Source organism: Myotis daubentonii, chromosome 16 (genome assembly GCF_963259705.1).
Source record: "Myotis daubentonii chromosome 16, mMyoDau2.1, whole genome shotgun sequence".
NCBI classification, from domain to species: domain Eukaryota; kingdom Metazoa; phylum Chordata; class Mammalia; order Chiroptera; family Vespertilionidae; genus Myotis; species Myotis daubentonii.
The window spans coordinates 53,046,128-53,073,307 of record NC_081855.1 but is presented as its reverse complement, the minus strand read 5'-3'; the positions used below and the strand labels follow the sequence as shown (position 1 = coordinate 53,073,307).

Genomic DNA, 27,180 nt, shown 5'->3' with positions numbered 1-27,180 from the left:
CACCCCAAATCCCCCAAATCGCTTCAGTCCTGTCTTTTTTTTTTTTTTTTTTTTTTTTTTCAGAACTCCCAGGCGCCCCCACCAACCTGGGCATTTCCAACATCGGCCCCCGCTCCGTGACCTTGCAGTTCAAGCCTGGCTACGACGGGAAAACCTCCATCTCCCGCTGGCTGGTGGAGGCCCAGGTAAGACCTGTGCAGGGGGCCCTGGCGCCCGGGAAGCCCGCTCCCAGCCTCGGGCGCGCCCAAGCTCCTGGGCGCAAAATCCTGTGTCCTCACGTCTGTGCGCACTGTCACATGCAGCCATCAGATGGGCCGACACGCCCAAAGTGGTCCCAACTCTGTCTCCCCTCCACCTGTCCACCTGGCCACACAAAGGCGCACCAGACCCCTCAGGCCTGGGCAGTGACTGGCTGGCCGAGAAAAGTAACCAGCTGTCACCTGCAGCTCTTTATTTTTAATTTCATTATTATTATTATTATTATTATTATTATTACTATTACTGTTATTATTAGTAAGTCCCCAGCCCCCAGCCCCTCCCCTTTGGCAGCTTGTTCTCTGTCTCTCTGCGGGCCCCTTTCTGTTTTGTTTCGTTGTTTCTTAGACTCCACATGTAAGTGAGATCATGTGGTATTTGTCTCTCTCTCTCTGACGTATTTCACTTAGCATAACACCCGCTAGGTCCATCCATGTTCTCGCAAGTGGCAAGATTTCTTTTTTTTTTTTTTTTTTTTTGGCTGAGTAATATTCCATTAACTACATGCCCCACATCTGTATCCATTCATCTGTGGGTGGACACCCACCCGCGGGGCTTTCATGTCTTGGCTATTGCTAATAACGCTGCAATGGCACAGGGGCGCACCTTTCTCTTCGAATTCTTGTGTTGGATTTTTCCAGGTGGACGCCCAGAAGTGGGATGGGTGGGTCGTGTGTAGTTCCAGGTGTAATTTTTTGAGGAATTGCCATACCGATTTCCATGATGGCGGCACCAGTCTGCATTCCCCCCACCAGTGCACCAGGGTCCCTTTCCCCACATTCTTGCCAGCATTTGTTGTTGGCTGACTTACTGATGAGCGGCCTGCAGCCCTTGAAACCTGTAGGGGAGTGCTCAGGAGTCCCAGTGCCCAGTCATACCCCCAGGAATTCCAGTTCTGATTTAGCTGGGGTTTTATTTTATTACTAGAGGCCCAGTGCATGAAATTAGTGCACTGGGAGGGTCCCTAGCAGCTGCTGGCTGCCAGCTGGGCACTCCCTCCCTTCCCTCAGCTGGCCCTGCCCCCTGGTTGAACTCCTGGATGAATTCCCGGTCGAGGGGACAATTTGCATACTATGCTTTTATTATATAGGATTTTTTCATTTTTAATATACATATTCTTATTGATTTCAGAGAGGAAGGGAGAGAGAGAAACATCAATGATGAGAATCATTGATCAGCAGCCTCCTGTACGCCCCACACTGGGAATTGAGCCCACAACCCGGGCATGTGTCCTGACCAGGAATTGAACCATGATCTCCTGGTTCATAGGTCAACCCCTGAGCCACACCCGGTCAGACTAGCTGGGGTTTTAGAAGCTTGGAGGGTGTTCTGGGAATCACCTAGGGCAGTGGTCGGCAAACTCATTAGTCAACAGAGCCAAATATCAACAGTACAACGACTGAAATTTCTTTTGAGAGCCGCATTTTTTAAACTTAAACTATATAGGTAGGTACATTGTTATTAACTTAATTAGGGCACTCCTAAGGCTTAGGAAGAGCCACACTCAAGGGGCCAAAGAGCCGCATGTGGCTCTCGAGCCGCAGTTTGCCGACCACGGACCTAGGGGGCTTGTTGAATGCAGCTTCCTGGGTACCAGCCTCAGGGATCGGCTCTGTCGAGGGCGGGGCACAGGAGTGGTTTATAACATGAGACTCAGATGCAGGCAGGCTGGGGGTCACACATGAAGTCACGTTTAAGAGCCTGGACAGATGGTGGCCCCATCTTGGTGCCCTCCAGGTGAGCCCTGGGGTTTGAGTCAGGACCTTCCCTGGGCAGGGCTGGTACCTCTTAGAAGCCGGGGCTCAGAGCGCCTGCCGTGGGCCCCCAGATGGGCAGGTCTAAGGGTGTTTCCCTCGCCAGGTGGGCGTGGTCGGGGAGGGAGAGGAGTGGCTGCTGGTTCACCAGCTCGCCAACGAGCCCGATGCCCGCTCCATGGAGGTGCCCGACCTCAACCCCTTCACCCACTACAGGTAATGGGGCCGGCAGCGGGAGGGCTGCCCAGAGGGGGACGGGCTTTGGCCCGGGGGCCTGCCCTCACCATCCTGCTCATCCCCACCCCCACCCCAGCTTCCGCATGCGCCAGGTGAACATCGTGGGCACCAGCCCTCCCAGCCAGCCTTCTAGAAAGATCCAGACCCTCCAGGCGCCCCCCGACATGGCCCCGGCCAACGTGACCCTGCGCACGGCCAGTGAGACCAGCCTGTGGCTCCGCTGGACGGTGAGGCTCCCCGAGGGCAGTGGGCGGGACGACTCCTCCATCCTTATCACCTGCAGAGGTGCCATTGCCTCCAAGGAGCCACAGCAAAGGGGGTGTCCCCCAAAGCACCTACAGCTCCCTTTTCTCTCTCCCACCTCCAGCCTGGAAGGGTGCCTGATCAGCGATCTTAGCAAGTGCCGCGTGAGGAGAGGGGGCTAGGAAACGCTGCGTATTGGGCATTGCCCTGTGCCAAGCATTTTGCATTTTTAATTCCATTTAATCCTCCCAGAAATCCTGCAAAGGACACATGATCAGTCCAATTTGCAGTTAAAAAAACCAGAGGCCCAGAGAGGTTAGGAGTTCACCCACAGCCACACAGCTCCCAGGGGTGGGTCTGGGGTTCAGATGTCAGGTAAGGGCTGCTTCTGAGTTTGAGGGGGAGGGTGCGGCTCTCAGGCTATCCCCACAGATCGGGGTTATGCCTACCCCAGGCGACCCTGCAGGAGGAAATCATGCTGGCGTGCTGAGGGCATTCCCTCCCGCCAGGAACTGTTCTGGGTGCTTTATTCAAAGTCAGGCTTTGAGCCCTGTCCGCAGCCTGGTAGGGGAGTCTGGGCCCCAAAACTCAGAGCCCTCAGGACCTTCCAAGGGCACAAAAGCTGGAGCTGTGGTTCCGTTTGAGCTCACGTCCCAGCAGGGAAGGGACCTGCGCACACGGCCGCCCCCAGTGGCTGTACAATGGTCTCTGGTCTGTTCCACTGGGTGTCCAGGAGCGGGCCTGGCAGGAGGGAGGATGTGGGGAGTGAGGCCGGGGAATGGGAGAAGGTGGCTTAGGTTGTGGGGAGCCCGTGGGAATGCAGAAGGAGGGGTGGGGGTGAGGGCTGAGGGCTCCCCAGCCTCTGCCAGCCTCAGAGGAGAATCTGAAGGGCGGCCCCGGGCGGACACCTGCTCCTGATCCCCGGCTACCCCAACGTGCATACACCTCTACTGCGTGTCAGCATTGCCCAAGTTGATCCAAACGACCTGGAGCCAGAGACCACAGTCCCACCAGGCAGGGCGTAGGCCCAGGAAAGGAATACATCTCTCCCCTTCACGGAGACGCAAACGAGAAGAAGGGTCTGAAATACAGCAGGAGAGACTGAGGGTTGCTGGGCAGAGGGACTTCCTGACAGTGACTGGTGCCCGTCCACACGCGGGATGCGGTCTCCAGGGCAGGCATGAGCGAGGCCAGGCATGTTGTAGGCAATAAGTAAGTGCACGTGGGCAGCCTGGGTGAGGGAGCCAAGCGGTAGAGGCAGTCAGGGCCAACGGGGCCTTGCTCATCTGTGTGTTGGGCAGACAGCCTTGGTGGGCCTGCCTCGCGGGTCTGCCTCCCTTAGCGGGGGGTGCACTTGTCACGTGCACAATAAGGAATGGGTGCTGCCTCTCCTTGGAGCCTGGCGCGGAGAGAGAGGGAGACGGGGGTCATCAGAAGCGCAGTTTCACCATCTCAGGACGGTGGGTGGAGTAATCCTGGAACTCCCTGGAAGAGGAGGCACAGGCAGTTCTTTGTACCCAGGGTGGGCCTGGCCTCACAGCTGTCCTGCCCCACCCCTGCTCTCCTGCAGCCTCTCCCGGAGATGGAATACAACGGGAACCCCGAGTCGGTGGGCTACAAGATTAAATACAGCCGGGCAGACGGCCACGGCAGGGTGCTGAGCCACGTGGTCCTGGACCGTGTGGAGCGGGAGTACACCATCGAGGACCTGGAGGAGTGGACGGAGTACCGCGTCCAGGTCCAGGCCTTCAACGCCATCGGGAACGGGCCCTGGAGCCAGATGGTGATGGGCAGGACGCGGGAGTCAGGTACCGCCCCCTCGAGCCAGCCACCCCGTGGCTTCCCAGCGTCTGTGGCCGGGACACCCCCACCTTTGTCTCTCTGCCCTCAGGTCTGCCCAAGGGCACAGACCTGGAGCAGTGCTTCTATTTGTGCTCACGTCCCAGCAGAGCCCTGCATATCTCCTGTCTCTCGGCTATTCCCGCTGCTCACGCTGTGCCCACCGTCCCCCCCCACCCCCCGTCTACGCCCTCACCTTGAACTCTGGCACCAGGGGGCCTGAAAGAGCCTTAGGGGGTGGAGTGGGGTCTGGGGAAGAAAATGGGGCACAGACCCCAAATAGAATAGGGGGTGGCTTATGTCCCAGAACATTCCAGAAACACAACCAGCAGCTCGCAGGGGCCTGGCAGGGGGTCACCCAGAGAATCTGAGCCCCCAGCCTGCAGGCCGCCTCGTTTGTCCACGTGTGGTTTCCTCCCTGTGGCTTTGTCCTGGCACCTTGGAAATGACAGGTCCCTCCCACCCCGGCCCTGCCCGCCCTCCCTGCTGTGCTGGAAGGAAATGCAGGCTCATCCCACGGTTAGCCTGAGCAGAGGAGGGGGCAGCTGACCTGAAGAAACAGCATCTGTGACGGGCCACGGCCAGAAGGAATCATGGAGGGAAATTCTCCCCTTGGGGACTGAGCCCCGTTTTCTCCCCGGGCCCCACTCCCCTCCTGTCCACCGTAGGGTCCTGTTTAGGTCCTGACGCCATCCTCCTCGCCCCCTTTCTCCCTCAGTCCCGTCCTCGGGCCCCACCAACGTGTCTGCGCTGGCCACCACCTCCAGCAGCATGCTGGTGCGCTGGAGCCCGGTCCCCGAGGCCGAGCGCAACGGGCTCCTGCTGGGCTACAAGGTGAGTCCCGCTCCGGGGTCGGGAGGAGGCCCAGGCTCTACCGGCTTCCCCATCCAGGGTGCCCTGCCCCCTGGGGCTCAGTCCCTGCCTCCAGAGTGGGCACAAGGGATCTGTCTGGCTTCTCATCCACCAGTCGCCATGGCAACCAGAGTCCTCCCTTAGGGGTTGGGCGGGGGGCGGTTTCCAGGGAAGGCATGGGGTCCTTGGGGCTGCTCTGCCTCCCCCAGGAGGCCACGCTGGGAGCCCCAAGCCTCACTTTCAGCTTCAATGGGCTCAGCGTCATTTTCTATCACCTTCTAGAATCCCACCCCAAAGCCAAACCTACCTGCCTAGTCCAGCCCTGGCCTGGAAGTCGGGAGATGTGCCTTCAGGTCCCGGCTCTGCCACTACTGGCTGTGTGACCTTGAGCAAGTCACATGCCCTCTCTGGGCCTGTTTTCCTACCTGGGTGTTCTCTAAGGAAACTCCCAGCTCCCTGGCTGAGTGCGCCTTTGGGTCCCCCCCCCTCCCCGTTCCCCATGCCTCCCTGGGTCCAAGCCACTGCAAGGAGCCCAAGTCTACCTGCTCCATCCGCCCCTCGGCCTCTAGGCAGGGGACTTAGGAGACGGGCTGGCAGGGCAGAGGCAGGCCGAGGCGAGGTCCTCACCCGGCGCTGGGCTCCGGCAGGTGCTGTACAGGGAGAAGGACTCGGACCCCCAGCCCCGGGTCTGGCTGGTGGAAGGCAACGCGTCCCTCAGCGTCCAGCTCACGGGCCTGGGCAAGTACGTGCTCTACGAGGTCCAGGTGCTGGCCTTCACGCGCATCGGGGACGGCAGCCCCAGCCGCCCCCCGGTGCTGGAGCGGACGCTGGATGACGGTGAGTCCCGTCCCTGCCCCCGCCCCCGGGGTCACCCGCTGTTCTGGGAGAAGCCGGTCGCTGGGGGTCACCACCCCCCTCGGGGGGAGGCTGATTACAGACTGCCCCTCTGTAAGGACGGAAGGACCACACAGGGGCAGTTTGACATTTTGACAACTGATCTCTCTCTCTGGGACAAATGTCCAGAATAGACACTTTGCACCTGTTTTGATGTCCTGTTCACCTGGGGCAGGTTCGCCTTTGAGTTGAGGCCTGCGGGAGGGAAGGGCTTGATTTTCCCTGGGCACAAGCCCCCTGGTCCTGTGTGCAAAAGAGAGATGCCAACGGGGCTCCGGGCATTCATCCCGGCGGCAAAGGCGGCGGACAGATCCCCTGCCCCTCCCTCTCCCCACACACGTACCCACAGACCACCCCCCACAGACATCTGTGGGGCCCAGACAGGAATGCAAGAGGAAGCCCATACACCTTCTGTCCATAGAGTCTGAAGTTATAAATCAAGCGAATGAGCTGTTAAATTGAATACGTCCTGTCCTCCTATCTTGACAAATATATCCTCACGTGACCTGGAAGGCCGAGTTCAAGTTTAGAAACCTCAGACTTCTGGGCGTACTGAGGCATCACATGAGGAGTGTCACCCCCGCCCCCCCGGGCTTCTCCCTTCCTCTCCTCCAGCCCGTGCCATTCAGTCCTCCATCCGCACGCACCAAAGAGCCACCCCTCCATCCAGAGGTGCACGTCTGCAGGGCTGGGCCTGGGAGACAGTCTGTGCAGACCCTGGGAGCAGGCTTGGGCCTGTCTGGGCAGAGGATTCCAGGTCTAGAAAGAGGAGTGGTGTGGGCTCAGGGTGGCCATGTCCCCTTCCGCCTCCCCCCCCAGCTGCCTCACCCCATGGGGGCAGGAAGTCAGAGTGGTACTTTCTAAAGCACAGACCTGCCTGACCAGCGTGACTCAGCATTGATCTATGAACCAGGAGGCCACAGCTCGATTCCCGATCAGGGCTTATGCCCGGATTGCTGGCTTGATCCCTAGTAGGGAGCGTGCAGGAGGCAGCCGATGGATGATTCTCATAATTGATGTTTCTCTCTCTCTCCCTCTCCCTTCCTCTCTGAAATCAATAAAAATATATTTTTAAAAATAATAATAATAAGGCACAGACCTCCTTGCCCGGCGCTGAGGGCATGGACCTAATGTGTGCACATGTGCACAGACCAAGCTAAAGGTCCCTCCTCGTTCCTGCCAGTCATGCCCATGTTGAGGGTAGAGACCTCCGATAGCATCTTTGTGTGGGGACACTGTGTGAGGACATGGTGCCAGGCACAGAGCAGCGCCCCGTGGAGTTTGTCCAGCGGGGTGCCCCCCACCACGCTGCTCTGCCAGAGCTGACCCGGCTCAGGGCTGAGCAGCAGCTTCGCTCACTGTCACCCGCTTCTTCTTCGTCCCCCAGTCCCGGGGCCACCCGTGGGCATCCTCTTCCCGGAGGTGAGGACCACGTCCGTGCGGCTGATCTGGCAGCCCCCCGCGGCCCCCAATGGCATCATCCTCGGTAAGCCTTTCCGCTTCCCGTGCCCGGCCACAGGAAGGAGGAGGCATAAGGCATAACGGAGGCACATCCGGTGTTGGCGGGAGGAAAACCAGCCGGGAGGTGCCCCCATCTCATCCCCTCAAGAACAGGTCTGGATCATGTTTCTCCCACCAGAAAGCTCAGTCTGTAAGATTAGCAGCTGGAGCCCTGACCGGTGTGGCTCAGTGGATAGAGCGTCGGCCTGTGGACTGAAGGGTCCCGGGTTCGATTCTGGTCAAGGGCATGTACCTGGGTTGCGGGCACATCCCCAGTAGGGGGCGTGCAGGAGGCAGCTGATTGATGTTTCTCTCTCACCCATGTTTCTGACTCTCTATCCCTCTCCCTTCCTCTCAGTAAAAAATCAATAAAATATATATTTTTTTAAAAGATTAGCAGCTGGAGGGCAAGGTCAAGGTCGGGGCTCACTCACCAGTTAACTTTGTTCCCCCAAGAGTCCCAGGGCCACAGTGTAGGGGCCATCTGGTAAACCTCAGCCGCTGTTCCCATGTATGACCAGGTGGGGGCGCCCTGACTGGCTCAGCAAAGCCATGCTCACAGGAGCTAACCCCCGCCCCCAGCAGGGTGGGGGGCATGCAGATCAGATGCATCAGCGCCTCAGAAGGCAGACTGGAGACAGGGAAAGGCAGGTGCACTGGACTTGGAATGACCTGGGTTGGAATTGCAGCTCAGTCACTTCCTAGAAGGTGGCCTGGCCTCTCTGAGCCTCCCTTTCCTCACCTGAGGCTGTTGAGTGGGTCACAGACACTGTGGACAGAGCCCCTGTCCATGCCCCTCCCCTGCTGGCACACTCCCCACAGGCAGCTGAGGACACAAGAGTGACCAAGAGGGCTTCACGCAGACGGACCACAGCCAAGGTGGTCCCCCTGCAGACGTTGGGGTGGCCGAGGAAGGAATGACCCTTTCTCGGGGATCTGGGGGGCCGCGTATCCTGCTTCTTAGCTCAGCCCATGTCCTTCCTTCTCGCCCCCCCCCCCCCCCCCCCGCAGCTTACCAGATCACACACCGGCTCAACGCCACCACTGCCAACACGGCCAACGTGGAAGTGCTGGCACCCAGCGCCCGCCAGTACACGGCCACCAGCCTCAAGCCCGAGTCGGTCTACCTGTTCCGCATCACCGCCCAGACCCGCAAGGGCTGGGGCGAGGCCGCCGAGGCCCTGGTGGTGACCACCGAGAAGAGAGGTGACTGCCCACTGGGGCTGGGGAGGCCTGAAGGGCAGCTGAGGGCCCACCCCCACCCACCCAGGTGTTCCAACCCTCTCCCCATGGACGGCTGGGCTCAGCTGGCGAGGGTCACCTTGCCCTGGTCTGGGATGGAAAGTGGGCTCACGTGCCTGACTGCCTAAGAGAGCTCAGGACCCCCAAGGCCTGGCCCCTGTTGGTCCCATGTAACAGACCTCTTTCTGAGCCTTGGTGTTCCCATCTGTGCAATGGATCAGCACCCCTGCCCCGAGCAGAGATGGCGAGGCAGTCAGATATGACTCTGAATAGCTCTCTCAGAATCCAGGGCTGGGCTGGGAGTTCCCCTGCAAGGGGCCTGCCCCGCCCCAGCTGCCACTGGCCAGGAGCCTCATAGGTGCTGGCTGTAGGGTGGGGCAGGGGGGCAGGCCTGAGCCCAGAGCACCTCCTTTCCCCACTTGAGGAGTTGCTCCTCCTCCCCCCACCGGCTCACCTGCTCCTCCGGGCCCGCAGACCGCCCGCAGCCCCCCAGCAAGCCCGTGGTGCGCCAGGAGGACGTGAAGGCGCGCAGCGTGCTGCTGTCCTGGGAGCCGGGCAGCGACGGGCTGTCCCCTGTGCGCTACTACTCCGTCCAGACCCGCGAGCTGCCCAGCGGCAGGTGGGCGCTGCACTCGGCCTCCGTGAGCCACAACGCCTCGGCCTGCGTGGTGGACAGGTGGGTCTCCAGCATCTCCGCCCCGCGCCTCCGGCCTGGACCGCTGTGCAGTGCCCCGAGGGGCCCCCTCCGCTCCCGGACCTCTCTCCAGCACGCTCAGCCCCGCAGCCCTGGCCCGACCGCCCTCCTCTCTCTGGGGCCTGTTACCGTGGTCTCTTCATTATCCGTTTCTGGAGCCTAGAAGCCCCGCAGCGAAGCGCGCTCCATCCTTCATTAGCGGTTTCTCCCAGCCAGGCAGCTCCTCCAGCCTCATCTTTAATAGGGAGCTTTACTCCTCTCCGCCACTCTGGCTTCAATAGCATTCCTAGTGGGTCGTATTTTTTATGCTCCAGTTGTCGTGACCGGGAGTTTTGAGCGATACTTTCCTCCCAGTAAATCAAAAAGGAAGCCGTTTGCCTGGAGAGGAAGTGAGGCTGATAGAGATGAAGTGTGGTTAACTCTTGAGAGCTGCGGCCCTTCCTAAATTTACTGAATTCGGGAAAGGGGTGGCAGTTCCTGGAGGGGGAGTTGCTGTGTTCCTCCTTGAAGGCAAGAAATATGCAGATGGTCCCTCCTGGGGACCATCCCCCCTGGGGACCATCCCTCCTGGGGACCTATGGCTCATCATGGAGTTAAAGGTGTGGCTGCACCCCAAGCTGGCATGGTCTAGGGACCAGCCTGGGAGCTCAGGGCCTGGCCCCTGTTTGTCCCATGTGACAGACCTGCTTTCTGAGCCTCGATGTTCCCATCTGTGCAATGGATCGACAACCCTGCCCCTTGCCTCATGCAGAGATGACGAGGCAAGGCAGTTAGGGAACCTCCGTTCACTGAGCCCGGTTCCCCTACAGGCTCAAGCCCTTCACGTCCTACAAGTTCCGAGTGAAAGCGACCAATGACATCGGGGACAGTGAGTTCAGTGAGGAGTCGGAACCGCTGACCACCCTGCAGGCCGGTCAGTGCCCCCACCCTTGGGTGTCTTTCTCTTGGTCCACTGGGTACCTCCTGAGCACTAGGTGACCTCTTCTGGGGGGGAGGGGCCTCCAAAGATAGGAGGGGCCTGCTGGGCCAGAGGGGGCCTTGGCCTTGGGCTCAGCACCCACAGCCAGCCTGGCTCCTAGTGCATTTCTTCTCTGATCTCTCTCAAGCTGGTGGCCAACCCTGTAAACCAGTGAATGGGAGTGGGGGGCCTCAGGGGCAGGGGCAGGCCTGTGGCTTTCTGAACAGAGAGGAGGGGGCACTGGGCTCTTGGGCTGTGGTCAAGGTCCCCGCCCCTCTCTCCCTTCACCCTGGCCCTTTGCTCTGCAGAAGTTGGGGTGGTGGGTGACCTGAGGCGGAGCTGCCCACAGTTCACTGTCCTCCCAGGGGGCCTCAGTCCCAGCCCCCAAAGCTCACCTGTCTGCCTCTCTCCCCAGCCCCCGACGAAGCGCCCACCATCGTCTCGGTGACACCCCACACCACCACCTCCGTGCTGATCCGATGGCAGGTGAGGCCCAGCAGCAGGGAGGGGCCAGGCACCAACCTCGGCCCACCTGCAGCCCCCCTGAAGGGAAAGTTCTTAAAGAGAAAACAGGGCGGTACCCCAAGCCCTCCCCCAGCCCAGGGCTACATTCCTCAAATGACCGTGACCTAAGCAGCTGGGAGCCCAAAGAGACGAGCAGATGGGGCCATGGTGGTAAAGGGGCAGGGAGGTGCCAGCAGCCGCTAGGGATGCAATTAAGGATCAAATAAAGGGCTGAGTGGTTTCAGCAGGATTTTTAAGAGAGGTGTCATAAAAAGTAGCTCACCGTCTCCCGAAGCTTGTTCTACTCAGCTGTGGACGAGAGCAGAAAGCAAAGGAGACACAATCGAGGTGCAGGGAGGGAGGAGAAAAGGGGGGTGGTGGGGGTACATCTGCCCTTGTTCTGGGTGGCTAGTGACCATGTCAGGCAGCTCCTAGGCAAGGTCCAGCTCTATGAGAAGATCCAGGTCAGGCTGGGCCCCAGTGATGCTGTGTGACCGTGCGCAAGTTCCTGAACCTCTCTGAGCCTTGCCTTTCTGCTCCGTTAGGTGGGATGGCATGGTGATTCCTGCCCTTCCTTGGCTCGCAGGGCCTGCTGCGAGGATGAAATAGCCGTGTTGGACATGCCTTGTGAATTAAAAAAGGCTCAGGGTCATTTTGACTCCTTTTCCTGGTTGAGACTCAGTCTCTGCTCTGAGCCGGGGAGGGAGGGCAGAGCAGAGTGGAGGAGGGTGAGCTGCATGGTCCCGGCCCCTCTCCATTCCCCACTCCCTTCCCCGCAGCCGCCAGCCGAGGACAAGATCAATGGCATCCTCCTGGGCTTCCGGATCCGGTACCGTGAGCTGCTGTACGAGGGTCTGAGGGGCTTCACGCTTCGTGGCATCAACAACCCAGGGGCCAGGTGGACAGAGCTGACCTGTGAGTGACGTTGCGGGACTGGGGGGGGGCGGCAGGGGGGCACAGGCTCACCTGCCTAAAGCTCTCAGCTTCCTGGAGTCTCTCTAACCCGAAACGCTGCCATCCACCCCCGTGTGTGCCTCTCACCCCTGTCCCCTTCGGTCACTGAGCGAGTCTTTATTGAGCACCTTCTCTGTGCCCTGGACACCGTGGACAAAACAGACAGGGTCCCTGCCCTCTCAGAGCTCCAAGGCTGGGCAGGACGTAGCCCCGGAGAGCCTAGGCCAGTGTCGGAAAAGGCTTCCCAGGGGGACTGACACTGATGGAGGATTCCATGGCAACCAGTCCAGCGGGACAGGGAGAGCCCAGCATGTGCAAAGGGCCTGAGGTGGGGGAGGAGGACCAAAAGCCGAGCCTGGTCACCGCCCAAGGGTAGCAGCCTAGCCCCCTCCGGGCCCAGGGAGGTCACTGTTCTGCTCTGGGCTCCTCAGAACCCAGCCTGCCTCTAGGGAAGAGGGACATCCCAGGGAGAGTCACGAGGGAATGGCCTGTTGCATTTGGGGGTGAGGAGGGTGGCGTTGGTGGCATGATGGCTGGCGATGGGGTCCAGAGGCAGGGCGGCCAGTAGGAGGCTAATGCAGGAACCTGGGCAAGAGCGTGCGGTTGGGGCCAGGGTGGCTGGCTCAGGATGGGACTGAGGGCCGGTATCGGAGATGACGTGCCGTGGGCTCCGTGACGGACTCAGGTCAGGGACAGGGACAGGGACAGGTGGGAGAGGGAGGAGTCCAGAGGCTTTGGGTGCCCAGGTGGGAGGTGGGACCATTCACCAAACCAGAGGCTAGCAGGAGGGGCAGAGCCGTTTAAGATCCTCTCCGCTATGAATTTTCCTCCCGTAATTCCCCTGAGCCTTTCCGGCCTTGTCTCCGAGCGAGGATTCGCAGACAACGCAGTGATGGACCGCGCAGCTCCGGCGCCTTAATAGAAAACCTCGGAAGGAGCAGGCGCCGGGCCTGCGTTGTTTGTTTATTTTGCTTGCGGTTTTTCTATTGCCCGTGATTCATAGTCATGTTTCCTGGTAGGAAATAGTTCCTGGTTCATGTGAGGAAATTCACAACCACTGCTTGATGGTGGTTTGCAGGAGCAGAGGCCAGGGAATGAGCTGGGGCGAGAGGGTGCCCCCAGCATGTCCCCCGGGATGCTGGGCCCCCGGGGGCTCAGGGTACCCCGTGGCCTCAGACCAGCGCACACCGGGGCAGGGCAGCACTGGCGCCTAGCTCAGCCTCAGGAACCCCTCCCCTCTCTCCGTCCTGCCCCCCTCATTGGGGTCTTCGTGGAGGGGGGTGTGTACTAACCTCCGCTGTCTGCTGTCTCCCTCCGGCCCCTCCCTCCGCCTCCCCACCCGGTAGCCTTGTTCTCCATGCGGAACCTGAGCCGGCCCAGCCTCACGCAGTACGAGCTGGACAGTAAGTCTTGCATGGCGGCTCCGTCTGGGGCCCACGCCCTCCGCAGGGATGGGGAGCGGGGCCTCTGAGGATGCCTGGCCGCAGGCGAGTGGCGCGCCCACCTCGGGCTACTGCAAGAATGGGACCACCCTTCGCACGTGCAAATTTCCCACAACACACCGAGACGCAGGGCCCCCAGGCCTCTGTCCGTGGGGTGCAGCACGGAAAAGCAGCCAGCTCTGGTCTGTGTGCTGGGCTGGGGGACGGTGGGGCCACCATGGGAGCTGTTGGCTCGGCTGGTTGGCCACACAGGTGTCCATGTCACCGCCGCCCCAGCTGGCCCAGCAAAGGCACCTGCAGCTGGGCTCTGTCTTCCGGCCCAGACCCAGCCGTGGAGGGAGCAGCCCACCCCCCCTTCCCTCCAGGGACCAGGAAACCTTGCTGCCTGCGCATGGCCTGTTTCTCAAGTCCCAGCTGTGGTTCCCCGAAGTCCTAGGGCCTTGGACAAGGGACCCCCACTCTGTAGGACTGAACTGTCCCTCTCCTTCCTTCCTCAACCGGTGGCTGCACGGCCCGCTCCCCACTCCCACTCCAGAAGGGAGAATGTGCACCCAGAAAGGGAGATGGGGAGTCAGCCGCGCCCCCGACAGGGACAGCGTCCCCACCCAGGATGTCAGAGCCAATTTCCTGCTTCTCTCCCAGCCACTGTCCAGGCATCTCACCCAGGTGCCCCAAACCCGGGGAAAACGCAGGGTTTCTTAGCCCAGAGTTCACGTCCAATACGCCCCTTCCCTTAGGGCTGAGCCCCTGTCAGGAGCTGGTGCTGGAAACTTCTAGCATCTGCCATGTGGCGCAGGAGTGACCGGTGACCCGTTACCCGGTGTGTCCAGACAGGCAGGGGAGTGACCGGTGACCCAGGACAGGCAGGGAAGGAGTGACCCCTGACCCGGTGTGCCCGGGGCAGCCTTGGTCCTCACCAGTGTCTCGACACAACCATGACCAGTGCCCCTTTCAGTCTCAACCGTGTGCCCTAGGGTCCCCCTGGGCCAGGAAGCCAGCCAGCATCCCGTGGGTCCAGGTCCCAGGCCTCCTCTTCCCTGCTCTTTCCTGAGTCTCCACTCAGGGACTAGCATCACAGGGTGCACCATCCAGCCTCCCCCACAGCCCCACCCTCCATGGCTCCGTCCCCTGCAGGACCGTGACCTCTGAGTATCCCTCCCCCCTCTCGCCCACCACAGACCTGAACAAGCACCGGCGCTACGAGATCCGCATGACCGTGTACAACGCCGTGGGCGAGGGGCCCCTGAGTGCCCCGCAGGAGGTCTTCGTCGGGGAGGCAGGTGAGTGCCGCTGCCCCGGGGCCCCAGCCCGCCTTTCCCGCCCCACGAGGCCCAGCCCGCCTCCTTCTCCTCCCGGGAGTCACCGGCTCCGCACACTCACCTCCCCTCATGCCCTCCAGTGCCCACGATGGCGCCCCGCAACGTGGCCGTCCACGGCCCCACGGCCACACAGCTGGACGTGACGTGGGAGCCTCCCCCGCTGGAGAGCCAGAACGGAGACATCCAGGGCTACAAGGTACGGGCGCTCCAAAGGCCAGGCTGGGGGTTGGGGGTGACCCACAGTCGGTGGTGGAAGAGGCCCCCAGGTCTACACCTGCTGTTTGTACACAGCCCACAGGATTATCGTGCAGCTGGGACAAAAGTACCCCCGCCTGTGCACGTCCTGGGACACAGGAACTCAGGCCTCGCCCTCCCAGCCCCCCAGCGCCAACATCAGATCCATGCAAAACGGCTATTTGACCAACCCTCATTACATTGATGCTTGATTGGCTGGCCACTGTCCAAATCTCTATTTAAAAACTAGTTCTAAATGTGTACTGATGTCACCTGTTAGGGCAGGAGTCCGTTAGTCCGCACAAGTCACGGAGCCCTTGAGGACTCCTTCATCCTCTTGAAAGCCCTGGGAAGCTGGTAGATGATCCATGTGTGTGCCCATTGTATAGATGAGGAAACTGAGGCCCAGTTCCGGGGGCCCGGCCAGGTCACAAAAACAGCAGGTGGCAGAGAATCAGACCCCAGGTGTGCTGGCCGCCACTCCACCAGGGGCGGAGAGGAAGCGCTGAGCACACAGCCACCAGAGGAGCTGGAGTCGTTGGGACACAGCCCTAGGCCATGACTGGAGCCTGCCTCCCATTCGCGTGTCCAGAGAATGGCCCAGGCAATGACAGGTGTGGCGTGTGAGGGCCACGAGGGGCCCCGTGTTCACCTGGCTCAGCCCTCACTGTGCAGACAGAAACGGAGTCTCCGAAAAGGCGCAGGGCTCACCCCATCACGGGGCTGGTTAGTGCCGGGGGCCCTGGTTTAAGACAGAATCCGGAGTAGGCGTCTCTTTCCATCTGGGGCGAAGGAGGCGGGAGAGAGGAGGAAAGACATCTTGCCAAGGAAGCGCTAAGGACGATGACACCCCTGGAGTCCTTGCCGGGGAGTGCCAGCTGGGAACACTCACTATCGCGCCCGAGCATATGCCTCCCAGGGAGGAGGAAGGAGCCGGGCGGGGCCTGCGAAGTGTGGCAGCCACCAGGCGGTCGAGGTGTGGAAGTCTCCGGTTAATGTGCACACCCAGGAAGCATGTGGGTGCGCAGACTCCGTACGCACCACCCCACCCCACCCCGCAGACATCTGCGCGCTCGGGGAAACCTCGTAGCCACGGATGTTAACCGGGGAAATGGAATTCCCACCTCCCAGGCGTGGATGAGCAGCCACATCCACTGCCATGAACCGTGTGTCAGGGTCACATGCTGTGAGCACAGCTGAGACGGACTGCATCAGGGTCAGGCCGAGCTGTGCCGTGTGCACAGGCAGGCCCGTCCCTGCAGCGACTGTCCTTCAGTGACGCCTGTTTACTGAGCAGTTACTTTGTGTCCAGCCGTGTTCTCGGTCCACGTGAAGGTAAACCGTAGGGGAAGGAGACGGGCGACGTTCAAAACCAGTGGCAGCTCCAGGTGGTGGTGAATGAAGCAGGTTAAGGCGAGAGAGGCCGAGGGGGGGTGTGAACGTGTGAGTAGGTTTGTTAGGGAGGGACTTAGCGGGAAGCTGACCCTTGAGGAAAAACGAAGGATAGCAGGGCATGAATCACATGGACCTGGAAGAGGAGCATTCCAGGAAGAGAACAGAGAAGAGCAAGGGTCCTGGGGTCAGAGGCTGCTTGGCTTGTGGGCCAGCAAAGAGCCCTGTGTGTCGCAGAGTGCGTGGGGCGCGGCATGATGGGACGTGGGCCTGGGCAGGGACCGGGGCCGCACAGCCCTCACTCTGAACGAGGTGACAGGCAGGGAAGGTTTGGGGCAAAAGGAGGGGTGTGGGTGACTTGGGTCTGTAAAGGGCTGTGCTGGCTGCCGTGCAGAGAGTTGTCTGAAGGGAGCAGGCACATCACGCGTGAGACCCGGTGGCGGCTGAGCTAAGATGGGGCGGTAGCCTTGCGGCAAGGTTTGCTCTCCCGTCCCAGGTGAAGGGTAGAGCCGGCAAAATGTGCTGACGCAGTGAATGCGGGGTGTGAGGGCAGGAGGAGCGACAAGCGTTAGCGAGCCATTGGATGATGGAGCTTCCCGCTGGCGCAGGCATTCACACCCGCCAGGCGGGGGCGCTTTGGTAAGCTCTTGCCCACTTTGATGAGCTTCCTCCAGGCCAGCGGAGAAATTAGGCCGGTCGCCTCAGAAACCGCTTCTGCCGGGAGGTGGCGACAAAGGCCCGCTAATCCTCCACTCAGAGCGGCGGTGCGGGGAGCTCTCGGGGACGCCTCACCAGCAGTCAGAGCCTTAGGAAATGGTGCACTGAGGATCAGGCAGCTCCAGCCCCGCCGGCTTCTGCAGCTGGCGTGGCAAACTGCAGGGTGCCCGTGGGACGTGTCAGCACACCCTGCATCCTACCCAGCACCCAGGCGATACGACCTCCTGGTCCTTGCACCCCATTCTTGGTTGGGGTGCACCCTCCGCCGCGCTTACCTTCTATGGCAGGTCCTGCCGGCACCACTATAAACACACAGCAGGCCTGTGCCCTCGTGGGGTTCCCAGACAAGCAGAAACTGTAGCGTTAGAAAAAGGAAGGTTCTGGAAGGGTTGCTACGCTCTTAAATGCCTCCACGCTATTTCCTGGGTCACTCACACCTCCCGTCCAGGTGTGTGGACGGCTCGAGTGCAGGTGTCCTGAGACCCGGGTTGTCCATCCCCCGCCCGCCCCACCGTTTGTGTCCACAGATTTATTTCTGGGAGGCCCGGCGGCAGAACCTCACCGAGCGGGTGAAGACGCTCTTCCTGGCTGAGAACGGCGTGAAGCTCAAGAACCTGACCGGCTTCACCACCTACATGGTCAGCGTGGCGGCCTTCAACGCCGCGGGCGAAGGGCCTCGGAGCACCCCCACCCGGGGCCAGACCCAGCAAGCAGGTGGGGAGACCGCGGAGGGGGAGGAGGAGTCGCCCTGGGGGGGTGGAGGAGGGACCTTCTGGCCCTGGCCGCTGGGCTTATGGGATTGGAGGCAGCCATCTGCTGCCACCCCCTGAGACATCTGGGCTGGGTACCCAGGCCCCTGGATGCCCTCCACAGCCCCTAAGTGGCCAACATGGGATGCTCAGAAGAGAAGTTTTCTCCATCCAGCTTTGGGGAGAGCCCCTAGACCGCCCCATCCCCGCCCCTGCCCCCCCCCCCTACTTGCCCTTGTAGCCCGCCTTGCCCATGGCCAGTCCAGGCCCAGCCAGCCCACTTCTCCCTGCCTGTTCCCACCTACACGTGCCAGGTGCTGGGACCACAGCCCCCCACCCCGCGGACGGAGACAGATCACACACCGCACAGAGGTCATTAACCTCTGGTGGCTGTGCCGGGACGGAGGACAGAGGCAGGGGACGGACAGGTGGCTGTGGGCAGGTTTGCCTGCAGAGGCGTCCCTGAGGGGTGACATCTGAGCTGACAGGAGGGAGAAGAGGCCGGGGGAGGTGCCAGAGGAGGGGGTTCCGGCCGGAGGGGATAGCGGTGCCGAGGTCTGGAGGCTGGAGGGGATCAGAGGGACCGAGAGGAAGCCAGGTGGCTGGCGAGAACACGGGGGCCTGTTCTGGAGGGTCCGGCGGCCGGGGGAGGAAGTCGGGATGATCTGAGTGTGACGAAAGCCGTTGGCAGGTTTAAGCGGCTGGGCAACAGGACCTGGTTTGTGTTTTTATTTTTTTATATACATATATTTGTATTGATTTCAGAGAGGAAGGGAGAGGGAGAGAGAAAAACATCAATGATGAGAGAGAATCATTGATCTGCTGCCTCCTGCAGGCCCCACACTGGGGATCGAGTTGCAACCTGGGCATGTGCCCTGACTGGGAATCGAACCGTGACTTCCTGGTTCGTAGGTTGACGCTCAACCACTGAGCCACGCCGGCCGGGATAGATAGTGTTTTTGAAAGATGGCTGTGACCGCTGTTCAAAAGACAGACTGCTGTGGGGAGAGGATGGAGGCAGGGAGGCCGGGAGGCCGGGGGGAGGACGAGGTAGGGGTCCTGCTGCCACAGGGGCGGATCCGCCCTCTGCGTACTGTCCACAGTCACTTCTCAGGCAGATGGCACCTGAGCCTTCGGAAGCGCTGGGGACGGGCAGGGCAGGGGTGCCCCTACGCTATGGTGAACAAGGGTGGCCTGGACGGGATGCCTCCCAGGGTCCCCCGCCGGATGAGGGGCATTAGAGGCTGGAGACAGGGTATCTGTGCTGTCCCGAGCCGTCGCCAGGCCCCCTCCTTGACCTGTCACGGAGTTCTGTCCTTGCGGGTTTGCACCCCCGCCTTTCATCCTGACCTCCCTGAGTGTCTTTCCCGACCTGCTGCCTCCCATTCTGTAAGTGGCCTTTTCTCTTCTTCGGGGACGAGTCTGGCTCCAGGAAAACCCCGTCCCTCCTCCGGCTCTGAGAATCTGTGTGTCTGTCCGCCCGCCTGTCCTGACCATTCTCTGTCGGTGTCGTCAGCCGGGTGTGAGCCCCCGGGAGCCTGGAAGCCGTGTCACAGACACAGCAGGACGCCGTGTTCTGTCCCGCGTCCCCCCGGCCGAGCGGAGGCCGGAAGGGCCCCTGAGCTCGCCTGCCTCCTTCAAAGGCTGCTCGCTGGCGGCCTGTCCCGGGCTGGACGGAGCTGGGCGGAAGCGGGGTCAGGGTCAGCTCCGGCTCCGTGGGGGTGGCCCTGACAATAATAGCCGGGCCATCCCGCTGGAGCCAGCGCGGGATGCTACCCATGGAGGCTTCCTTCCCGTCCGCCCCCGGAGCACCCACCCCCATGGTGTTGGGTTGCTCCTGAGTCCTCAGGCCAGAAAGGCGGCTCTTCCAAGGGGCTTGGCTGTCCCTGGCTCTGGCTGCGAGTGACAGCGTGGTCTCTGGGCGTCGAGCCCGGCCCTGGGAACGAGAGAAACGGCGGCTCTGCCATCTGGTTCAGTGCCTGCCTGATGCTCTGAGGCCCAGGCACCCCTGCCCTCTCCCCGGGAAGCTGAGAGAGATGCCCCCACACAACCAGGACACGGCCTGGCCCCGCAGAGACCCCGGGGCAGGACCCAGGCTGGGCCCGGGCTCTGAGCCAGGGCTAGGGGCCCCTTAGCAGGAGGAACCCGAGTTCTCTAACTTTAGGCAAAGAATTCTTGGAGTCTGAGGTTGGAAAGCGAGTGTTGAGATGCAGTGGAGAGGAGGGGGGTCCCGTGACCCCTGGCGACCCCTCCTGCCCCATCCTGTCAGAGCCCCTGCTCTCTTCTGCCTCCCGGGCCCCCACCCCTGCTGGCTCCTGGGAGCTGAATGGGGCTTTGAAAGTCGGGGGGAGGAGGGAAAAAACCCTGTGCTGTCTCCCCCACAGCCCCCAGTGCTCCCAGCTCGGTCAAGTTCAGCGAGCTGACCACCACCTCGGTGAACGTGTCCTGGGAGGCCCCGCAGTTCCCCAACGGCGTCCTGGAGGGCTACCGGCTGGTGTACGAGCCCTGCACCCCCGTGGACGGTGAGTGGGCCCCCAGCGCGTGCCTGACACCCACCTCGAGGTGGCTCCCTCCCAGCCGGGGTCCCCTCGCCGTCACTGCAGTCCATGTGGCCAGCACCTCCCAGCTTCTAAATAGAAAACAGGCTGGGACAAGGGAAGGGGAATTCTGAGGTGAAACAAGTTGGGGGTGAGGCTGAGGAGCGGCCCAGGTCTCCTTACTTCCAGATCAAAGTTTTCAATCTCTTCTTGTCTGAAAGTCGATGGCAGTCGGCGGGGAGGCAACAGGTGGCGGGAGGCATGGAGGGAGGCAGGGGGGAGAAGGGACACCTGGGAGAGACACAGCGTCCCAAGCTAGACAGGTCTCTGTCAGCCCGTGAAGATGGCGGGGGGTGGGAGTGCCTCATGGTCCTGGCCCAGGCATGCCCCCAAGAATTTAGGTCCAGCCTTTCTCTGGGGTCAGCTTTCTCTGCCTTCCGTGGAGTCAGGAGCCGCTTGGAGAATCTGATGAAAGACGAGAGCCTCTCCCCAGAAGGATGCACAAGTTTGGGGGGCATTGCACCCCGCTCCCTCTGTGAGCCTCTGATCATGAACCCTGACCTCAGAGTTCTCCCTCTGACCCTGGGCTGTCTTCAGAGCCTCTCTGTAGCCCCTGCCCCGCCCCACCCTCCAGGCCCTGGCTGGGACCTTGGCCCACTCCCGTCCCCCACAGGTGGGTTAGCCCAGAAGCACAGCTAGTGGCTTAGAGAGGCGGGAAGGAGACTGGGCTCCCATCGGCCTGCATCCAGTTCGGGAGCCCAGCAAGACCTTGGGGATGTGGCTGGCCTACCAGCTGGCACCCTGGTGGCCAGAGGTGACCACCTTGGGCTTACCCCTCCCTCCCACCCCTCCCTGACAACTGAACCTGGCCAGCAGTTCTGGGTCAGCCAGGGAACAATGGCCCTCAGTCTTCACCGCCACTGCCTGCGTGCCAGCAGCCTCCTGTCTGCAGAGTGGCACTGTGTGCTGGGCCAGCAGGGGAGCCAGCCCCGGGAGACCTGGTCAGGTGCAGGCCCGGGAAAGGGGCCATCTCTCCCAAGGGCAGGAAGGAGAGGACAGAGGTCACGGGGAGGGGACGCCGGGGGATGGGACAGGTGCGTGCTCGTCATGGTGGCCTCCACCCGGCCTGCCCTTGAGAGGTGTGAGAGCTTTGCCTTTGGTCCCTCTGTCCAGCAGGGTCTGGACCCCACGTCCCCACGCCCTCCCATATTCCCGTCTGCCCCGTGATGGCCCAGCTGATAGGATCCTGCAGCCCTGCGTGCGGCTAGGCGACACCCAGTCTGGCCGGCGCGGCGTCTGCACCCCTGGTGGGTGCCTCGGCCCTGGGCTCAGGTCAGCAGGCCGCCTGAGCACCCAGGACCCCTTTCCTCGGGGAAAACCCAGGCCCATGCGGGTAAGGGGTTTGCTCAGAAAGGCCAAGGAGCAGGCACCCAGAGCTGCTGCTCCGGTCCTGGGCGTATCCCCACGTCACCCCCAGATCTCCTCATTCCTGCAGGAAGCACCTCTTGAGCGCCCCCCCCCGCCCCCGTCTGTCACTCAGCACTTTATTCAATGCGTAGATCAGGCACCTACCACGTGGCAGGTGCTCTGCTGTTTTTTTTAGCCTCATAACATCCAGCCTTAGATGCGACAGATGCCCTCACTCAGCGGAAGGACACACGGACGCTAGGGGACATGCACAAGGCCCCTGGGGCCAGTGCTGGGGTCTGAGCGCAGCCCACAGGCTGCGGAGCCAGTCTCCCAGCAGTGATTGTGTGCTCAGTGGACATGGGAGCTGAAAGCCAGTCCTGGCTCTTGGGGGACAGTGGTCTCCTGACGGAGTGCTGGCCAGTGGGGTTGCCTGGAGGACATGGATGTTTAACCTTTGCCAGCTCAACTGGCAGGGAGGAGGAGGGTTGGGTCTGTGAAACACAGAGCGCCAACTCTCACCTCCTGAAAACCATCCAGGCCTCCCCTCTAATTGCCACAGTTTGGGGTGCAGTGACGGGGACCCTGGTGTGAGCTCCCAGCTCTCTCTGTCATTAGAAGCCCAGGCTATGCTGAAGTTGTCCTGGCTGTAGGGGCTCAGGTTGTCCTGGCTGTAGGGACTCAGGTTGTCCTGGCTGTAGGGGCTCAGGTTGTCCTGGCTGTAGGGGCTCAGGCTGTCCTGGCTGTAGGGGCTCAGGTTGTCCTGACTGTAGGGGTTCAGGTTGTCCTGGCTGTAGGGGCTCAGGTTGTCCTGGCTGTCGGGGCTCAGGTTGTCCTGGCTGTCGGGGCTCAGGTTGTCCTGGCTGTAGGGGCTCAGGTTGTCCTGGCTGTAGGGGCTCAGGTTGTCCTCAGCTGGCTGCAGGTGTGTTCCCTCCAACTCTGGGCTATTCTGTCTTCACAGAAGCACTTCCTGAAAGATGGTCCTTGGAGTTGGAGTTTGGCAGGATGTGACAAGGGGAACAAAAATGGGCTATAAAATGTGTTGCGGCACAATTATTAAGTTAAGCGGGATGGTGCGTTGCTTTTCCCTCCAGATGCAAAAGGACCTGTGGTCATTTCGGAGGCAGGCAGTATGTAGCCTTTCTGAAGCCGGTTCAGCCGTGGGGCCCTTTCTCCTAAGCACAGTCTGGAGGACTGTGGCCTGAGAATCAGTCTGGGAGACACTGCTGTGTGCCCGAGGGTGCCAGCCTGGCCTCGTGCCAAGGGGCTTTGGCCCTGGCGGTGTCCGCTGCCCCCGCCCCCAGGGCCCTGCTGGACCCGCTGTGCCCACATCCTCTGCTTTCCCCCCAGGAGTCAGCAAGATCGTGACGGTGGATGTGAAGGGGAACAGCCCCCTGTGGCTAAAGGTGAAGGACCTGGCGGAGGGCATGACCTACCGGTTCCGCATCAGAGCCAAGACCTTCACCTACGGGCCCGAGATCGAGGCCAACGTCACCACGGGCCCGGGCGAAGGTAGGGGAGCATCGGCGGGCCTGGGACCTGCCGCCCTCCACACACGGCATTCAGCCCCCCACACGGGAGGGGGTGTCCAGACACCGGGAAGAGCAAGATGGGGTCCCCGGTGGAGTTCCCGGGCCAGGGGACAGCAGACACAGGCAGACACACCGCACCTCGAGAGCACAGCGTGGGCCTGTGCAGTGCGTTGATGGAGTTGAGGGAGAAGGTGGGCTGGGTCACCCATAACATCAGACGTGTCTCAGGGTGCCGCTGAGGTCAGAACCCCTGAGGTCCTTTTGGTAAGTGCAGGTTCCTGGGCCCCAGGAAATCAGCATCTCTGAGCATCTGCTTGGGAATGTGCATTTGGGCAAGACCGAGTGGGTCTCTTTGGCACCCGCTGTGAGAACCACGGATTGTGGGGGTGGGGGAGGCAGGAAGGCAACTCTGCTGGCTGCCTCTTTCCTGGACAGAGGTGACAGGCTGGCAAGGTTGGGGGGAGGGGAAGAAAGGAGCAGCACAGCAGTGCACCCACCTGAGGCAGGAGGGGAGGGGCAGGGAGGGGAGCGCCAGGGGCCAGAGAGGAAGTGTGGCTTGGCTTGGGTCTTGTGACACCTCTTGAGGTCGTCCTTGGGCTGGGGGGTGGTTGGGGCTTAGCTCTCCAAAGTCCCTGTCACCCCTGCAGAATGTCCCCTCCTGAACACAAAGCCACCTGCCTCCCAGGCCACTCTCTTCCCTCCCTTCCTGAGAGAGCACAGCCCATCCCACACTTTTCCTGAAACCCCTCCCCTCCCCTCCTCCCTCCCGCTGCCCCACGGACCAGGCCTCCTTGCACCAGCGCCTGGCTTAGCCCGGCCTCTGGAAGGCGAGCTGGGCCCTGAGAGGCCGCCTTGCCCGCTGCTCACCTGCACGATGGGTTTGCCCTCCCAGCTCTTTCTGGGCACCTTCCATTCCCGCCCCTGGCTCTGCAGAGCTGTGTGGCTCAGGCTCCATGGGAACAAGGCCGCAGGGCTGCAGGGAGAGCCGCCTGGAGCCACCGGCCCCCCTCTGCCCTGCCCCTGCCCCTCCCTGTGGGCCTCTCACCTGAGCCCGCTTTCCTGGGAAACAAAAGCAGGAAGAGCTGTCAGCAGAGCAGTGGCATGGGGACAGGAGATGCCCATCTGGACAGACTGTTCTAACCTGAGTCCTGGGGGCAGGCCAGGCAGGCCAGGGGACAGGAAGTACAGGGCGGAGGGTGAGGGGGTTAAGGAAGAGCCAAGCTGCCTCCTGCAGGTGTGAGTGAAGAGGGTCTGCAGGGAGGAAAAGCAGCTCCCATGCTCCTCCCACCCCTTCCCCCAAGCCAGACAATGGTCCAGGAGATGACTGACCGCTCCGTCTCTCAGCCCTGAGCGAGAACTCAGGGTCCTAAAAGCCCCGCCCCACCCTGCACACCTCCCTGGGGCTGTCCCACTGCGGGCAGGACACACATGAGGGAAGGAAGGAAGGAAACGCGGTCGTGGGTGGGGACTGGGCGCGGGCGGGCATTGGGCTGCCCAGCTCTGTCACTGAGTCCCTGGCCTCCGGTCCAGCCCGCCAGCTCCTGGGCCCAGGGATCTTCCATCCGAAGCTGGACTCGCGTCCACCAGGGCCACCCGCCCTCGCTCAGCAGCCAGTCACCCATCACTGGCTCCCTGGCCCCACCAGCACATAGGAAGCACCTACTGTGTGCCCGGCTCTGAGCAGGCAGGGCTGCACGTCGAATGAGTGACAGCACTCAGGGTCGGGGCCCAGGGGGACAGTGGGAGCCGGAGGACAGGCACTGGCCTGTGCTGCAGGACACCCCAGACAGAAGGGCCCGGGACCCGTGGCGGAGAAAACCGGCTCCCTCCTCTTACTACCAAGTGAGCTGCCTGCTGCTCCGGCTCCCGGGCTGGCTGCTACCTGACCGCCTGCCTCGCCAGGAGAACTGGCCCTGGAGCCCGGCTTTCCTCCCTCTCCAAGCAGCAGGGCCCAGGTCCTCCTGCAGCCCAGCCTCCTCCCCTCCCTGCCTGACAGCCAGTGCGGCTGCGCTGGAGGATTTCAGACAGGCGGTGGGGGGGACAGTACCCTCATAGGCCAGGAGGGAGGATGTCAGGGGCCCACTCAGCCCCCCAAAAGCAACCTCCCCCTATCATGGGCCCGCTCTGCCATTGTCCTACCCGCCTCCACTGCCCCATGACACATCCCTTCAGGCCTTGCATTCCAAAAGGCTGTACAGGTGGGGAAACTGAGGCACCGGAGGGCTATGTGAACTGATCAGCCACCCATCTAATGGTTCTGGGTTGGACTAGGCACCCGGGTCTCCTGAATCTGCTCCAGGGACCTTTCTGACATCACCCCAAGGTCCCTCTCCTGCCCTGAAACTTGGAATTGGGGGGAAAGAGGGAGTAAGACACAGAGAAGAATCAGCAGGGCAAGCCTTAGACACACTCCCCCGGCCTCACCCTGCAGGGTTTCCCGGGACTCGGGCGGGGCTGGTTTTGCGGGCCATCCCCTCCAGCTGGGGCACCGGGAGGCAGGCAGGGTGCCCGTCGGTGCCCTGCATCCCTGGCCCACGTGTGCCGTTTGCAGGTGCCCCGGGACCGCCTGGAGTGCCCATCATCGTGCGGTACAGCTCCGCCATCGCCATCCACTGGTCCAGCGGAGACCCCGGCAAAGGGCCCGTCACCCGCTACGTCATAGAGGCCAGGCCGTCAGGTACGCCCGCCCTGGCTGAGCCGCTGCCCCCGTCTCACTTCCTGCCTCCTTCCCGAGTCCCTCCACCGGGTGCACTCCTGTCATCGGCACCTGCGATGGCGCGGGTGCTTCTCCAGGCGAAGCTATCGGTGGCTGTGGGAGTGGGGAGCAGGGAGGTGCACCCTTAGTTAAAGATCACCCCAGAAGTCCCCAGAGAGCTGCACCTAGCACCCGGTGAGGACCCACTCAGGTGGAGGGTCGTCCAAGAAGCCAGGGGAGCCCTAGCCGATTGGCTCGGTGAATAGAGCGTCAGCCTGCGGAACAAAGGGTCCCGGGTTCGATTCCGGTCAAGGTCACGTACTGCAGTCGCAGGCTCCTCCCCAGGCTGGGCCCCGGTCCGGGCTCGTGTTTCTCTCACATCGATGTTTCTCTTTGTCTTTCTCTCTCTCTTCCACTCTCTCTAAAAATCAACGGGAAAATATCCTCGGGTGAGGATTAAAAAAAATAATAAAAGAGCCCAGAGGAGCAAAGAGTTGAGCTCCCAGAGGTTAAACACCCTCCAGGCAGCCCCACTGACCAGCGCCCCCCAAGGAGGCCGGCTGTCCCCCCCCCCCCCCCCCCCCCCGCGAGACCCAGCTGCCTCTTTAAGGCCCGTCTCCGCCCTCAGGACTGGCTTGGCAGCTCCTGTAACCGCCCCAACCTGTCCTGTCAAGCCTGAAATCGAATCACAAGAACTTCCCAAGCCATCAGCAGATGAGCGGCCGCTGAGCCGCTGCCGGGGCTGCTCCGCACGCTCCCGTTTCACGGTCCGGTCGCCGCGACACCTGCGCCTCCGGCTCCCCTTACCCGCCGAGCCCCTGCCAGCTCCCCGTTGCTAGGAGTTCATCAGAGAAGCCAGAGCCGGCAGAGCCGGAGGCAGTGTCCTGGTCCTCCATGGGCCCGTGATGAGGCCACTGAAGCTGAGGCACTAAACGCAGGAGCAGAAAGTGGCAGGCACAATGGGAAGTAGCCGGGCATGGCAGGAGGTGGCACTTCTAAGGGGGCATCAGAGCATCCCGGGGACTTGCTGTTAGCTCCCTGGGGCAGGCGAGCCCTAGTCATCTCAGTACCAGCAGTTCATTTCAGGGGTTCCAGGAGGCAGCTCCCACCCCGTCGTTGCCCTAATCTTAGGCGCATGATTACAGTCACCGACAGCGAACACATACCGCTCAGAGCCAGCCTGTAGCCGGAAGGTGTGCGTACGGCTGGCTTTCTCCCCACTCCAGATGG

General features: G+C 61.8%; 1 protein-coding gene across 3 annotated transcripts in view; it reads left to right on the top strand.

The window, feature by feature from the left end:
- Positions 1–27,180, top strand: part of SDK2 (sidekick cell adhesion molecule 2) — a 201,357-nt gene that overhangs the window by 159,120 nt on the left and 15,057 nt on the right. Inside the window, exons 22-40 of one of the 3 annotated variants that reach the window (XM_059671070.1) lie at positions 64–185; positions 2,116–2,225; positions 2,323–2,473; positions 4,060–4,297; positions 5,047–5,162; positions 5,828–6,017; positions 7,462–7,560; positions 8,586–8,780; positions 9,291–9,492; positions 10,320–10,423; positions 10,884–10,954; positions 11,752–11,887; positions 13,273–13,329; positions 14,547–14,648; positions 14,768–14,883; positions 17,558–17,744; positions 20,164–20,301; positions 23,074–23,235; positions 25,807–25,932. In XM_059671070.1, coding sequence (XP_059527053.1) covers positions 64–185; positions 2,116–2,225; positions 2,323–2,473; positions 4,060–4,297; positions 5,047–5,162; positions 5,828–6,017; positions 7,462–7,560; positions 8,586–8,780; positions 9,291–9,492; positions 10,320–10,423; positions 10,884–10,954; positions 11,752–11,887; positions 13,273–13,329; positions 14,547–14,648; positions 14,768–14,883; positions 17,558–17,744; positions 20,164–20,301; positions 23,074–23,235; positions 25,807–25,932 — 2,622 coding nt within the window. The remainder of the gene's footprint in view (positions 1–63; positions 186–2,115; positions 2,226–2,322; positions 2,474–4,059; positions 4,298–5,046; positions 5,163–5,827; positions 6,018–7,461; positions 7,561–8,585; positions 8,781–9,290; positions 9,493–10,319; positions 10,424–10,883; positions 10,955–11,751; positions 11,888–13,272; positions 13,330–14,546; positions 14,649–14,767; positions 14,884–17,557; positions 17,745–20,163; positions 20,302–23,073; positions 23,236–25,806; positions 25,933–27,180) is intronic. The other 2 variants (XM_059671072.1, XM_059671071.1) reach the window with 2 other exon arrangements.